The following is a 12,448-nucleotide window of genomic DNA, read 5'->3' as shown; positions in this document are numbered from 1 at the left end:
AACTTCCACTTGTGTATAACCTGATGCCTGAAGATGAAGCACGATTCAGCCCATGTGTTTATTATTTATAAACGACCAGCCCTCAAATGTTTTCAGGAAAGATAGAGGCGACGGCAACAAATTCACTCTTCTTCATTTAGTTGGTGTCTCCTGTATTACATGAGAAGAAACATTGATGTTTTATGAAGCGATAAAAGGCTATGGTAATAGAAATTTCAATTTGCATTATCATGTATTTAGAGTTGTTCTGATTAGATACCATTTGGTGTCCGATAATGTCAGAAGCACTTCTCTTTTCATTTTCTCTAATTGACACGGGAGCTGTTATATTTTTGCTGGTGTATTTTGTATCCTTTGGCTGAAATTTATTGATTTATGACAGTATAAAAATTGGGAATGTATTTAATTTTATCATTGTACCATTGTTGAATATAACTGCTTCGTTATGAGGATGTGATAATAGTTTTCCTTAATTAGTTCGCTTCAGGTGATAACACTTTCGGATCTTGAATGTGATTATCTCAACGAACAACAATGTTGCTCTAAATTGAATGGTGTAAGTTAATATTTCTAAGAATAAGGTATCTACACAACAAATTGTATTATTAGAATTATTATTATTATTTTTTTTTAAGTGGACATTAATTAAATTGCTGGCACATGCGATTCTGATTCCTCTGTTTTTATTATATCAATATTGGTGGCTTGTTCTTATAAATGTACCAGGTGTTGCGTGGATGGCTTACGAGTAAGTACACTTTAATAATTATTAGTAGAGTATTGTTATTGCATAATCGTTTTAAGTTATTCATATACTCATCCATAGTCGTTAGACGTCTAGCCCAGCGTGAACAAATTGACGATTACTTTACTTTAATTCATATTTTTTAGAGTTCCAGGCATAGAAGAAATACAGTAAACCTTACCGGGCCAAATCGACTTATGTACTATCCAAAAGACGTGTGTGTCCTGTCACTTAGAATAAAGTTAGCGTATTAAATAAAGCTTTGTACCTCAGAGATGGACTTACTACTTGTAGTCCCTCATTAGCCTAAATCATCTTGTTTGGCTTGATCCAGCAATCGGAGTTAAAGATAACCCTTTTGTCATGGAGATTTTTTTTTTTACGATTTCCTTGACATGGAAAGAACTTTCGGTTAGAAGACTGGCCTATTTGCCTAAGCTCCATCAAACTTGGGGTGTCGACCCGCGCCCGGATACATCTCTAATACCTTCCGTACACAGTATTCTCTTGGTGGAATCATTCACATTGATGATTCTCGGGCTCGCTTGAATCGTGGGTATTATGGTTCAGAGTTACTCACGAAATTTTATGCGAGACTATGCTATCAATGCTAATTCATATTATAGGTTTCTTTATTTGTGCCTGACCATAGTTTTAATAAGTTCTTTGCATTTTATTAAACAATACAGCATCATTTTGGTATTATCTGAAATGGCGCAACAGTAAATAAAATAAATAACTTGCATTGGTTAAAAAGGAACAATTAGTATTTAAGACTACTTATCCATTTGTTACTTAGTGTTTCCAAGAAGCATATCCAGAAATAATTGACTAAAAGTGTAATATTTTTTGCTAGGTATTTGAGTGTTCCTTCAGGAAATACAGGTGTATACGATCCAACAGAAATTTATAAAAGAGGCCAGCTTAAAAAACATATGCGAGACTGCCTTATTTTTCTAGTCTGGTATTTAATTTCATTTTTCATTTATCTCTATTGGTAAGTTTATTGAATTTAAACTTTCTTTAGTCAGCATTTTTTATTTTATTTTATTTATATTTATCGCACGGCAACTACCTGGGTCACTATCACCTTTGCGTACAACTTTATTGAAATGATCGGAAGCTGGATTCAAATCCGGGATCTCTGGGGATCCGTGCTTTAAGCATAAGCTAATCCTTTCCCTGGGTAACTAGTTGCTTTCTTTTAAATTGCTGGAAGGGTGAAGTCAAGTGGCGCAGTTAATGTCGTAAATTCTTCTGTCTACTTGGAGTGAAATAATTTTTTTTTTCGAAAGTACTTAAACTGTTGGCGCTAAGATCGAATTGGTAGGGACTAGTTTATAGAAAAAAAAAAGTTGTTCATATAAAAGATATTATGAATGATTTTGTACCCATAAGCTTCCTAATAATTTTTTACTCTTTTCCAAAAGGGTAGCTTTTTTTCGATGGGGTCTGGATCTGAGTACCCTAAATTTAAGACCCACCGTTTTTAAATTTGCGTGAGGGTTAAATTTGCTTTTAGGTATACAAAAAGTCGTTCATTAAGGGTTACTTTCTTTTCTAATTCAATGATATTGAAGTTTCGGAGGCATATTTCCACTTCAACAAGGTTAAAAAAAGTGAAAATTGTGTTTATTGTTTTTTTCTAAGTTACGTTTACAATTATTTGTTAAGAATTCAGATAAATTAATTATTATTAATGAGTATCTTTATGAGGATGTTAAGAATTAAAGTTACATCCGATGAGGAAATTTAGACCAGATAATTAGGAGTGTATAAAACCTTGTTTTTTATTATTAACCTTTAGAAAAGAAAATCATTTGACTTTAACCACGATTTCCCCAACTTTCTCATATTAATTCAAATTATTTTTTTTGGTTACAGTTTGATAATTTCCATTTTAAAAGATAACCCATTGGATAGCAGTCCTATAAATGAACCAGAAATATAAAGTGGACATTATGTATGAAATGGAATATGCCAATTTCACTTTGTTCACCGTCCAACAATTCTGCCACGAACTTTATCCAGCTCTTTCATATACGCTCATACTCTTAACTAGTCTGGAAGAATATTTATTTATACTTTGGTCCTTATTTGCCACATATTATTTAAATATCGCATTGGCAATAATAATTTATTTGTGTACAAACTATGGTATTTACACACATTATTTTAAGAGCGAAGAAGTGGATAAATCTTGGTTAAGTAATCGTAAGTTATCCGGTTGTGGAAGAGTACTATTCGTAACCGCTCATCCAGATGATGAGTGTATGTTTTTTGGACCTACCATACTAAGTTTAGTACAGTCTAAAGCTCAAGTGAATATTGTTTGTCTTAGTCTAGGAGATTTGTATGGACGTGGTAAAAATAGGAAAAAAGAATTGTGGTTAGCATGTGAAACACTGGGCATTGATTCATCGTTAATTTGGCTATATAATCATGACAAATTGAAGGACGATCCAAAAGTAGAGTGGAGAGCTGGCCTAGTTGCTTCAATAATATTACGAACTGTAGAAACATTAGATATAGATACTATAATAACTTTTGATAAAAAAGGTGTGTCTGGACATAAAAATCATACTTCTATATATAGAGCTATGTCGTTGCTCAAAAGTCGTAATTCCTTACCATCAACGTGTAGAGTTTATTTACTTGAATCAGTCAGTATACTAAGAAAGTATACGTTCTATGCAGATCTTCTGCTTTCTGTTCTATTTAGAAATTCATATTTGTACGTTTGTAGCAGGAAAGAGCATAAGCTAATTGTTTCAGCAATGTCTAAGCATGTAACACAATACGTTTGGTATAGAAAATTATTCATGTTGTTTTCTAGGTATGCATATGTAAATACTTTATCAACATTTATCGGGTGATTTAGATATATTCTTTTGTAAATGTCACAATGTAAAATATTTTGTCATAATTGATAGATAATGTTTTATTTTTCTCTATTATGAGCTTTTCAGGTTTTTTACCAGCTTTAATTATTATTTGATGATTGATTGTTATTTCCTTTTAAAGTAATAATGATAAATATAAAAATAGAATATAATTTATCTTTACAATTATCAAAACAATGTAATCGCTCTATTGTTTGAAAGGTAAAATTCTTGGGCCCTGGGTAGATAGTGCTGAAGGTATTTACTATAAAGTCATGGATTACTGCTTTTATAGAAAACATAAGCGACCATCGTTCTTGCCGGGCCTTTTAAAGGCCTAATTTCTGTGAAACGACCAGTCGACCAAATATAGGTTGTTTCTATATTTTTCTATTTAAGTGAGTTTGCTGGTTCAAACATGCAGTCACTACTTGTTCATTTAAGAAATAGTATAAGATTCATAATATATAGGAAGTAAAGCGTTTAAAAAACCCACTTAAAGAAATGTTTTCTCTTAAAGTAATAATCTTTAACTTTGGTTTTACAAAATGACAAATTCCCTAATATTTAGTTACTACTGGTGAAAGACATGTGCTCTAATGTGGTTGAGGCCAAAAAGTAAAGCAGTCACCTTCGAGGAATGTCTTTAAGGCACTAATTTTTTAATATTCCTATTCCTGCATCAGGAACATACGCAAACGCAATCTTCGATTTGTGTTATCAGTTAAAAGAGGATTTAGAAGACAGACTATTGTGCAATGATTCTTGAGCCTTGGTGTCTCTAAACTTTAAACGTTTTTTACACGTTTTGTTTAGTTATTGGTTGATTTTTTAAATTCTTTGACTTGTATGTGTACTAATTGCAGTTTATATAGTTACTTATCTTTTTAATTTATTTTTTTGAGCTGAAATGTTAATTAAGTTAATTGAGTTATATTAATTAAAAGTGAGAATTCCAAGAATTTTTTGCAAAACCTTCTAAAGTGTTAACTATTTTAGGTAGGTAATGAGTTTTGTTTTTTTAAAATAGATCAATGCGAATGTTTGGTGATCTAATATTATTAGCTATAAGTGTATCTCTTGATCTGAGGTTGTAATTTCCTGAACTGTGCCTCTTTTCCATATAATATTGAAATTAGGTAGTAATTTCTAATTTGGTATATCTAGGAGATTTACAATCACATGAAAAAACCGACTTTCTATAAAGATTTGATGGTAGTTTTTGTTTCTGTTTTGTTTTTTTTTTTATTAAAATTTTCATTATGTTATAATTATTATATGTTATTATTTATGTAAACAAACTAATACTTTAGAAAAATATAATGATTATGATTATAACATAAGTAGTAAAGTTTGCATGTTTATAACTAGTTATGTTTCCGCAATCGTATATCATTATGAAATTCTAGTTAAAATTTATTTAAAAAAAAAGAAAAAGAAATTAAGAAATTTCGCTTTTTTTAACTAAGCATTTTATGTACCAGAATTAATTGTACCTTACATTTTCCTCATTTTCGTTATGTTAGGAGCTATAAAGAAATATCTTTTGTTCTGATTTTTTAATAATAACATTCAATGTTATAATCACCCTTTTTTTTACAATTTGTATCCTATTACTGATCTCAATTACATTAATAAAAGAATAATCTTTTTTGTTACTAAAATAGCCTTTCGATGTTAATACTGGGTTTTAAGATAGTAGAATATTACAAATTGAAATAACTCCAGAAAAGACAGCTTTTCAAGCTCCCTTTTTTAAAAATTTTATCTAACTTTTATTTTAGCTATGTACCCTTTTCATAAACCGTTTTTATAAAAATGCTTTATTGAAAAACTATTTATTAAGAAGCTCTCTGGATAAGATATGTAGTTGGTCTTTAAATAAATACGTATTTTAAAGTTAATGAAAATTTACATTTACTATAGCTATGAGAATTTCTGTAAAAGAAAGGTGAAATATATTTAAATAGTGTTGTTCGCCTCCTTCAGTATTTATAAAACGCAGTAGAAAATAAGTTGTTTCAACTGGTGCATCATTACTAATTCGCTTTCTTCTACTGACTGCCGATGTTTTATTGTATTACAAATTAGAGTTATTTATTTTTATAAAATTATGTCTGTAATAAAATTATTAAAACGTTAAACTTTTTGCATTTCTTATGGCATTATAAAAAACAGAACATTCAACAACAAATTAAAGTATTTTTTCTACTGTTAAGCAAATTCTAGGATTCGTAGCTCATCATATATGTTTTATCCAAATATGTACAAATGTAACTTATTATTTTTCACTTTTTTGAACTTACTCTTACTTCTTCTGCTCTTCTTCCCTGGCTCTACAATCCAGTGATGTGGGTCTTGGCCTCCTCAATATGCTTCCGCCAGTCGTCTCTATCTCTAGCGGCCGCCATCCAGTTACGAAGTCCGAGGATATTCCTCGCGTCCTGGACAACTCCATCATTCCAACGCAGTCTAGGTCTCCCTACCCTCCGTCTCCTATCCGGGGTTCCGCGCAGCAGTTTGGAGGGAATTTCATCGGCACTCAGCCTCGCCACATGGCCTGCCCCTCTCAGCCGGTTTAATTTAATCCAGGCTTACTACTGGGGGTTCCTTCATTAGATCATATAACTCTCTATTCTTCCTACGTCGCCAGGTCGTGCCTTCACGTCTGGGCCGTAGATTTTGCGCAGTAGTTTTCTCTCGAACACCTGCATACGGTGTTCGTCTGTCTTTGAAATGGTCCAGGTTTCTGAGGCGTATGCCACGACAGGCCGAATGAGGGTCTTGTACAGCCTAAGTTTGGTGCCTCTTGTCAGCAATTTACTTTTAAGGTGCTTATTTAGGCCATAATAGCACCTGTTAGCCGACATCAACCTCCTTCCTATTTCTTGGGAGACGGCATTATCCGCTGTCACAAGAGATCCCAGGTAAACAGCTACATTTTCAAATGTGTAGTCCCGTATGCCGAGTGGGTCTTTTTGTGTTGGGTTGGTGGAGAGGAATTTTGTTTTTTACTCATTAACCTCCAAACCCAATCTCCTGCCGTTGGCTTCAATTTTCAGGAAAGCATTCTTTACAGCACTTACTCTTACTAGGCTAGAAAAAGTATTGCGGTCGTGCCAGTTTTCATCGTAAATATCTATTTTAAGATCCACTGAGTTCAAAAAAAGTTTTTTTTTTTTTTAATGTGTGTATGATAAAAATATCTCAAAAACTAAAAATTGCAGGGTGCTGAAACATTATATTTAGATTGGATCCTCCCTGGGGATGTGACTACAACTACTACTAAAATCAATTTTGTTCTCTCCAATGGAATTTAGAGAGTACATTGGAAAATTAAATTATGTAAGGAATAGATACTTCTTCAACCCCTTATGTTTTCTCCTCACCTGATTTTTTTCTAATGTTGAACTCTACTTACAGTTATTATTCTCAGGAAACCAGTAATTAAATGTAGTTTATTTTTCTATTTTTAAGATTGTATATCAGAAAAGCGAAAAGTCAAAAACGATTTCATTTGAACTGTATACTGTTTGGTTTTAATTTTAATTTTTTTAATTCATCATTTTAAATCAAGTTAATAAGTTTGTACGCATTATTATTATTATTTTATTATAATGAAGCCACACGTTGGTAATAACTCTGAAATGGAGCTGTATTATAGACATTATTTCATCTTCCTAGTACAATTTTGTGTCTTCCATATGTTTTTTGAATATTATAGTATTTTGACCAATAACAATCCCTAACAAAATTAATTAACTGTTAATTTTATTTGTGATTTTAATTATTGCTCATTTGACTGATTTAAGTACACATTAAGTAATTTACAGCTGAATTACAATACATTTGTCCACTGAGAAATTCAAAACTAGTTTTCTTTCTCGCAACTAACTTTCAAAGAAGAAAAAGTCAAATGCGTAATTCATATAAAGTAGTAGAGTGTAGATTGAGTTATGGAAAATATTCCTTAAGCTCTTTACCATTTAACTAATCTGTTTATTGGCCTCACCTAGATCAGAGCAGATCTTAATAAAGTTCTTTTTACTGATGATAAGAATAGCAACATTCTTGTCTAATTTATTTAGTTTGCAGAGCATCAAGCTTATTTCGAACTCTTCACTATCAAACTTATCGGAAGAGAAAGGAGAATGTCATCTCCTTTATTAAATGTTAATAATAATAATTAAAACATTAAATGTTTATTGTCATAATCCTTCCTCTTCAATCAATTCTTGAAGAGAATTATTCTGTTAAGTTCGGTCTTCCATTGGAGAGTCTTACCTCTGCCAAACCCAATATTGCAAAGCACTTAGACGAGAAATGAATCAAAGCGGGGCAGGCTTAAGCATGTTTGACTCTATTGTGGCTTGTTAAAAACTTAAATAAATAAACTTTAATAGTTATGTACAATAAGTACACAATATTTTTTTGAAATTTATGCTTTCTTTTTGTTATTATGTACATTTATTTAAAATTTGTTTAGTACATAATTGCGTTTTGAAAGTATCATTGTATTATATATAATGTAGTATAATTAATTCATTAATTATAAGTGAGTATTTCAACTGCTATTAAAAATTAAAGAATTAATATTAAATAAAAACTATTTCGTTTAGATTTTGTTAGTAGTCAGTAAATTGCTTTTGAGATTTTGGAAAGTTATTAAAGAATTAAAAATGGGCCGAAATTGTGAAAACAATTTTTATTAATCATTAAATAAATTGCAAAGAATTGTGTATCTTTAATATTCAAAAAGCGCTTAATAAAGTATTTATACAGAACAAAAAAAAAAACATTCTATTAAACCCTAGTTAATTTGGAATTTTGACTTCTTCTATCTAACTCTAAATTTGATCTGGTTCTCTATCTTTGAGTACAGATCCCAATGTCCAGAAGCATCTTTACTTAACCATGGTTCTGATTTACTTGTGTCATGATTAATTAGTGAATCGCTAAATCTAGCTTATAGCCCTGAAGTGAAATGTCCTTGCAGTGATCACATGTCCTTCAAAAAAAGTTTGTATAATATTTAACTTGGTTTCATATCACTAAATAACTAATTGTTTTGTGTTGGAAGATGATACCATAAAGTGAACAAATGCTTGATTCATTTGCCCATACTCTACCGTTTCTGGAAAATAGAACTCCTAGTAGAAATAGTGCATAATAGACCTTTATTAATCGTAAGTTCGGATCATCATTTTGATTTTAATTACGCAAGTTCAAACAGGTTCAAATTTATAGCAAGGATTGCTTTAAGAGAATACAAATCATTACCATAATGTTGGTACATTATATCTTACAAGAAAATCAAATCAATTTTTTTAAATTTGAATTTATTTATTTATTTTTAAGAGAGCATTTTTTTCTTCAAAGCGTTATGAAAATTTTAAGGCTAACTCTACGGACGGAATTATATTAGTTAGGGGTACACTTATCAGAGAAATAAATTTGAAAAAATTATTTGGTCTCCTTTTAAACGCTTAAAGCAAAAAGTTTTTTTGGAAAACTGACAGCAGTCCCTAAAAAAAAAAAAAAATTTAGATTTCAACACTCCTCTAGTAAGTCAATTTTGTTGACTATTGCTTATACAAGTTTTCGATTCGATTATCACTGCGGAGGGTTTGACACGAAAAACGAAATTAATGAGGGTTCGTAGCAGGTCCGAATTACCTATTTTGGGACTCTAGACATCTCTAGAACCTCACAAATAGACTACACAGAAAAATATTTTCTAAAACATTAGAAATAGCTAAATTTAGCCCAGTGAATAGGAATAAAATTTTATTTTGTGAATAAAAGGAAATAATATGTTGTGTAAATTTTTTTTTAAGTAAATGGTTAAATAACAAAATAAACAAAAACCAATTCAGGCTACTGAGATGAGAAATGTGAGAAAGGGAAAATTTTAGGGCTCAATGGTACATTGAATGGGAAAAGAGTTAGCCCCGTCTATGTAAGGCCCCCTCCAAAATTATTATTAAAATAACTAAATCTTAGCCCGATTTTGATAAAATTCAGCAGTAGAAGTAGTTGGTTAAAGCTTCCCTATGTCATTATAGTGAAATCATGCTCTTACTAAGGGGAGATACTGCAATCGTTCAAATTATCGACATATGAAATGATTTCATGAATAAATTGCCATTCAATTTAAAATTTTATGTAGAAACTGTTGAACTATTATTAATAATAACCCTGTAAATAAATTAGGAAAGAAGAAGAATTTAGAGTGCGTGTCATTTAAGTACCATCCTGCTCTTACACCTACTAAGATGCAGTATTGCAATCATACTATACGAAGTTTTAATTCTCATTGCTCTTTTAAGAAGAAGAATTGTAATTGTAGGTAAGTTTTCTTATCCTACTTCATTAGGTATTAGTCTTCCAGTTAAATTAGGAAACAAATTCTGCACTTTCCAATGATATTTACTTCTTGTTTTTCAATACAGATCGACTCAAATTTTACAATCTAGCCATAGGCTTATTATAAACTATCAGTTACAGAAACAGCAGCATTAGAGTGAAATTAAGAGAAAAGTCCGCTTTTACCTTTGGTTTTTAAATGCCGTTTTTCAAAATAGGTTTACCCAACATGTACAATCTAGCATTGGCTTATTATTATCAGTCAACTACTGGTATCGCAGTATTACAATGAAATTAAGAGAAAAGTCCCACATTTTCCGACAATTTATACTTCCTGTTATAGCAATAGATCGATCCAAAAACTACAATTTAGCATTAGACTTAATATTAACTATCAAATACAGAAACAACAACTTTCTAGTGAAATTAGGAGAAAAGATCCATTTTTACCAATAGTTTTTACTTTTGGTTTTTCATAATAAATCGACCCAACATGCACAATCCAGCATTGTCCTTATTATTAACTAATAAATAAAAAACCGGAGAATTTCAGTGAAATTAAGAGACGATTGCTGCTCTATCCAATAGCTTTAAATTCTTATTCATCTAAATAGATCGACCCAACTTTCACAATCTAGCGTCAGCCTTGATTTTAATTATCAAATAGAGAAACAGTAGTATTCCGGTGAAATTAGTAGAAAAGATCCATCTTATCGAATCGTTTTAATTTCTCGCTTTTTAAAATAGATAGACTCAACAAGAGCAATCTAATTAGATACAGAAACAGCAGTATAGGATTATAGCTATGTATATTAGCCTTAATATAGACTATAAGATACAGAAACAGCAGCATTGAAGTGAAATTAAGAGAAAAGATCCACTTTTACCTTTGGTTTTTAAATGCCGTTTTTCAAAATATGTTTACCCAACATTTACAATCTAGCATTGGCCTTATTATTAATTGTCAAATACAGATACCGCAGTATTACAGTGAAATTAGGAGAAATGTTCCACATTTTTCGATAATTTTTACTTCTTGTTTTAGAAATAGACCGACCCAAACACTGGAATTGTACATTATTCTTAAACTATCAAATACAGAAAAATGGGGCGGGTGTTGGTTTAATAGTCAAGAGCGTGGCTTTGTGAGCTGGAGATCCCCAGTTCAAATCCCGCGTAACTACTTTTTATTTGTTAGAAAAAATTGTTTATAGTAAAGTATGAGTTTCCGCCACCGTCCATGACACCTTTTAGTATTTGGTCGTTAAGCTCCGCCTGAAAAATTAAAATTGTACTTCTGATGTATTGATTTTCTTTCTTCTTGGAAGTTTGGTTAGAAATTTAATAATCAAATACTTAGAGGCAGTAAAACCTTAAAATATCTAAATGGAAGTTTAGAAAACCTTATTTATCCCTTCGTAAACTGAGAAGTCAAGATCAAGTACTAAGTAGGTCTAGTTGGTCAGCAACAGGGTTAAATGTGAGTGTAAGAATGGACTTACCTTGGTTTTGTCAATCGAATACTTGACTAACCTAAGTCTGAAAAAATTATTCGAAATTTTTGTTGGAGACGCTCAGAGAGGTTGGCCTCGCCAAAACGTGGTTCGAACCATTAGTTTAAAAGTCATTAGTAGTGATTAAATCAATTTCATTAACGATAGAAATGAAATTAATTCAGTGATTCAAATTAAAGTTCAATCAAATTCTCAGATTTAATCATAATTTTTTTAGTTTGATTAACGATTAAATTTGAAATTTAATGCAGTTCACTAAACCTAATTGTCATATGATTAGAATTAATTTTAATCAATTAAATTTATGTTTAAATTGTATTTTTAATCTGTGCCCATTTCTAAGTGAAATTAGGAGACAATTTCTGCACTTTCCATGGTATTTACTACCTCTTATTCAAAATAGATCGACCAAAATCGCAGAATCTAGCATTGGCTCTTATATTAAACATCAAATACACAACTAGTAGATTTCAACTGAAATTAAATGACAATTTCTGCATTTTCCAATGGTATATACTTCCCTTTTTTTTTGAAATAGATTGTCCCAACATGTGCAATCTAGCCTCGGCTTGAGTATTAACTGTCAAATACAGAAACAGCAGTATACCGGTGAAATTAGGAGACAACTACTCTTTTTCCAATAGTTTTTACTTCTTGTTTTTCATAGTAGAACGACCCAATATGTACAGTCTAGCATTGGCATTAATATTAACTATTAAATACTAATTCCAGTGAAATTAGGAGAGAGTGTTTGTTTTTTCCAATGGTTTTTACTTCTTGTTTTTCAATAAAGATCGACTCAATATGCACAATCTAGCATTGGCCTTATTACTAACTGTCAAATACAGAAACATCAGCATTCTAGTGAAATCAGGAGAGAATTTCTTCTTTTTCCTATGGCTTTAACTTCTTGATTTTTAAAATAGATCAACGTAACGTAC

The 12,448-nt window shown here is 31.0% G+C and overlaps 2 protein-coding genes across 2 annotated transcripts; both read left to right on the top strand.

The window, feature by feature from the left end:
- The first annotated feature begins 208 nt into the window (after positions 1-208).
- Positions 209-3,286, top strand: cnir (cornichon-like protein). The gene is made up of 5 exons (XM_074133116.1): positions 209-347; positions 488-556; positions 636-748; positions 1,602-1,742; positions 2,630-3,286. Exons 1-5 carry the CDS (start codon positions 276-278, stop codon positions 2,694-2,696), a joined length of 462 nt encoding a protein of 153 aa, XP_073989217.1. The 5' UTR covers positions 209-275; the 3' UTR covers positions 2,697-3,286.
- Positions 2,707-8,281, top strand: PIG-L (phosphatidylinositol glycan anchor biosynthesis class L). Its single transcript, XM_074133109.1, has one exon. It carries the CDS (start codon positions 2,707-2,709, stop codon positions 3,619-3,621), a length of 915 nt encoding a protein of 304 aa, XP_073989210.1. The 3' UTR covers positions 3,622-8,281.
- Positions 8,282-12,448: the final 4,167 nt, after the last annotated feature.

The sequence above is a fragment of the Rhodnius prolixus genome, unplaced genomic scaffold (assembly GCF_049639745.1).
Source record: "Rhodnius prolixus isolate KJV_2025 unplaced genomic scaffold, Rpr scaffold_10, whole genome shotgun sequence".
In the NCBI taxonomy this organism is placed as follows: domain Eukaryota; kingdom Metazoa; phylum Arthropoda; class Insecta; order Hemiptera; family Reduviidae; genus Rhodnius; species Rhodnius prolixus.
Note: the sequence above shows the minus strand (reverse complement) of the source record. Positions and strands in the feature narration are given on the sequence as shown.